Source organism: Nematolebias whitei, chromosome 23, assembly GCF_014905685.2.
Source record: "Nematolebias whitei isolate Nwh7 chromosome 23, NemWhi1, whole genome shotgun sequence".
In the NCBI taxonomy this organism is placed as follows: Eukaryota; Metazoa; Chordata; class Actinopteri; order Cyprinodontiformes; family Rivulidae; genus Nematolebias; species Nematolebias whitei.
In genome coordinates this window covers 16,846,943-16,849,370 of record NC_056520.1, presented here as the reverse complement: position 1 = coordinate 16,849,370, position 2,428 = coordinate 16,846,943, and the positions used below count along the sequence as shown (strand labels likewise).

Genomic DNA, 2,428 nt, shown 5'->3' with positions numbered 1-2,428 from the left:
AAAAGATCTATGATATACGCTAAAGAAACGCCAAACGGTACGCTAAAAGATCTATGATATACGCTAAAGAAACGCCAAACGGTACGCTAAAAGATCTACGATATACGCTAAAGAAACGCCAAACGGTACGCTAAAAGATCTACGATATACGCTAAAGAAACGCCAAACGGTACGCTTAAACATCTTAAGATATACGCTAAAAAAATGCCAAACGGTACGCTAAACGATCTACGATATACGCTAAAGAAACACCAAATGTTACTCTAAAAGATCCATGATATACGCTAAAGAAACGCCACACGGTACACTAAAAGATCCAAGATATACACTAAACATTAATAATGTAAAACAGTACGGCATAACAGCAGCACCACAATGTAATACATTGGGCTGATACATGTTATACAGTGTAGTTAATTATTAGTAATGATTGCTGTATATATGTACCGTAGACTGCAGTATCCTCTTCTTGGGGCAGCTGTGGCTGAGTGGTTAGAGCAGTTGTCCTCCAATGCAAGAGTTGGGGGTTCGAATCCACCAGCAGTCACAGGCTGAAGTGTCCCTGGGCAAGACAATGAACCCCTCATTGCCTCTGATGTGTGTCCTATCGGTGAATACCGGTATGAATGTGATTAAGCTCTGATTAGTCTCTTTAGAATTATTTGTTCAATTAACTTTGTATAGATCTAGTAGAGTGTTGTATGAATGGGTAAATGAGGGCACGGATTGTAGTGTAAAGAGCTTTGCGTATATTGATAGTAATAGAAAGGTGCTATATAAGTACAGTCCATTTGCCTTTTACTTAAGGAAAGATCAGGGAGATCTCAGGGAATTTTGTTGTCATGAAACGCTGGGAACCCTCTACGTGCCAGGTGTCTACTGTGTATGTGCCTGGTACTTACCAGATGCGTACACGATACCTGCAGAGTATGTACAGTATCTGGTACTTAATAGGTAAGTACCTTTTACAGTACTTGTAAGTACCATGTAACAAGTCACTTCCTAATACAGACCCATATGTGCCAGGTACGTATTGTACCATGTACCGGTAAGTACCAGGCTGTATTATGTTTTATCAAAAATGAGTTTATGGACAGAAAGAGTTTTAAAAAAAGCAGCCTAGGTCCAAAGAAATAAATTAAAAGCCCTTCAGAAAACCTAGAGAAATATTGATCAAGATGACAAAGTGCTTTAAAGGAAAATGCAAAAAATGAGGAATGAACACTTTTGCGCTGAAGTATAGAGTTTAACTTTGGTTTAACTGTGATTTTAAAAGATTTAAAAGGAAATGGAATCTGTAATCAGTATATAAAGTTACTATAACTTGACCGTTTCCTCTGATTGCATATAGTTATGAAGAGTTTTAAACTAAAAGATCCTCTTGCTTTGACCTGAAAACAATCCCTCCTTGTTTAGATTTAAAACCTAAAAACTAGCGCTCATTTTAGAGAAAGTACAGCCGTCCACTCTGTCTCATCGCCTTCCTTCAAATAATTGTTTCCACCTGAGGAAAGCATCTCGCCTCCGTCTGACAGCTTAACCTTTGCGGTTGTCATGCATTCCCTGTACTGTGTTCCCTCTGCAGCTTATGAGCGCCGTGAAGAAGGGACAAGTGTCCGACAGCCGCCTGGCCATCCTCATGAAAACAGCCGAGGAGACCCTGGACAAGAGAGGGCCAGTGACGGTGGACCGGAGTGGGGGCGGAGTCTAAGCCTGATGAAAACCATCGGCAGAGTTAGAGGTGGATAATGACGTCTGAAAAGGCGGGGAAGAATGCAAATGGCACGATTTGAATGACAATCACGCAATCAGGGACGCAGCAGGATGAATTTGGTCGAATCAAGCCGCACTCCTCGGTGTGTTTGGGGTGAAATCGTATCTAATGATTGAAGTCAGGGAGAAAATGTTCGTCTGCTGTAGACATCTCATTCCTCTGAAAACACAAGGTTCTACATGTCCTTCAAATCATGGCATCTTTGGAAACACTCCTTCCTTTGAGCAACAACTGACTGTTGTATCGGCTGGATCATCGTGCTTTATTTTATGCCATCGCAATTTTATAATTATCCAAACATTTCCACAAAAGAATTTCAGCCGTTTTTCTTTAATGCGTCAAAAGGAAACATTCAAAACCGCAGCTAAAAAAAACACGACTTTCAGTATTTATGGTTAAGCGTATTAACTGAAGTAAAAGTACAATATCAGAAGAAAAAGATGAATTTACGAGGCTGATGGTTAAATAATATTTCTCTTTGAACAGCTCCCTTAGTTATTTTCCATCTCACTGGCTGTGGCCAGTGGGGATAAATTGCCAAGAGCATCTGTAAAGAAGTTTCCAGAATATCTCGACACTTTCTCAGGAGTTGGTTTCCTCACTTTTGCTGAATGTCTTGAACATGTTCAAAGCTTTAGAGCAAGGGTGTCAAAC

At 40.2% G+C, this 2,428-nt stretch overlaps 1 protein-coding gene across 1 annotated transcript in view; it reads left to right on the top strand.

The window, feature by feature from the left end:
- gpd2 (glycerol-3-phosphate dehydrogenase 2 (mitochondrial)) overlaps positions 1-1,894 on the top strand; it is a 45,790-nt gene extending 43,896 nt beyond the window's left edge. Inside the window, exon 17 of the mRNA XM_037696543.1 lies at positions 1,586-1,894. Within this exon, the coding sequence (XP_037552471.1) occupies positions 1,586-1,711 (126 nt within the window). The 3' untranslated portion in view covers positions 1,712-1,894. The remainder of the gene's footprint in view (positions 1-1,585) is intronic.
- The last annotated feature ends 534 nt before the right edge of the window (positions 1,895-2,428 follow it).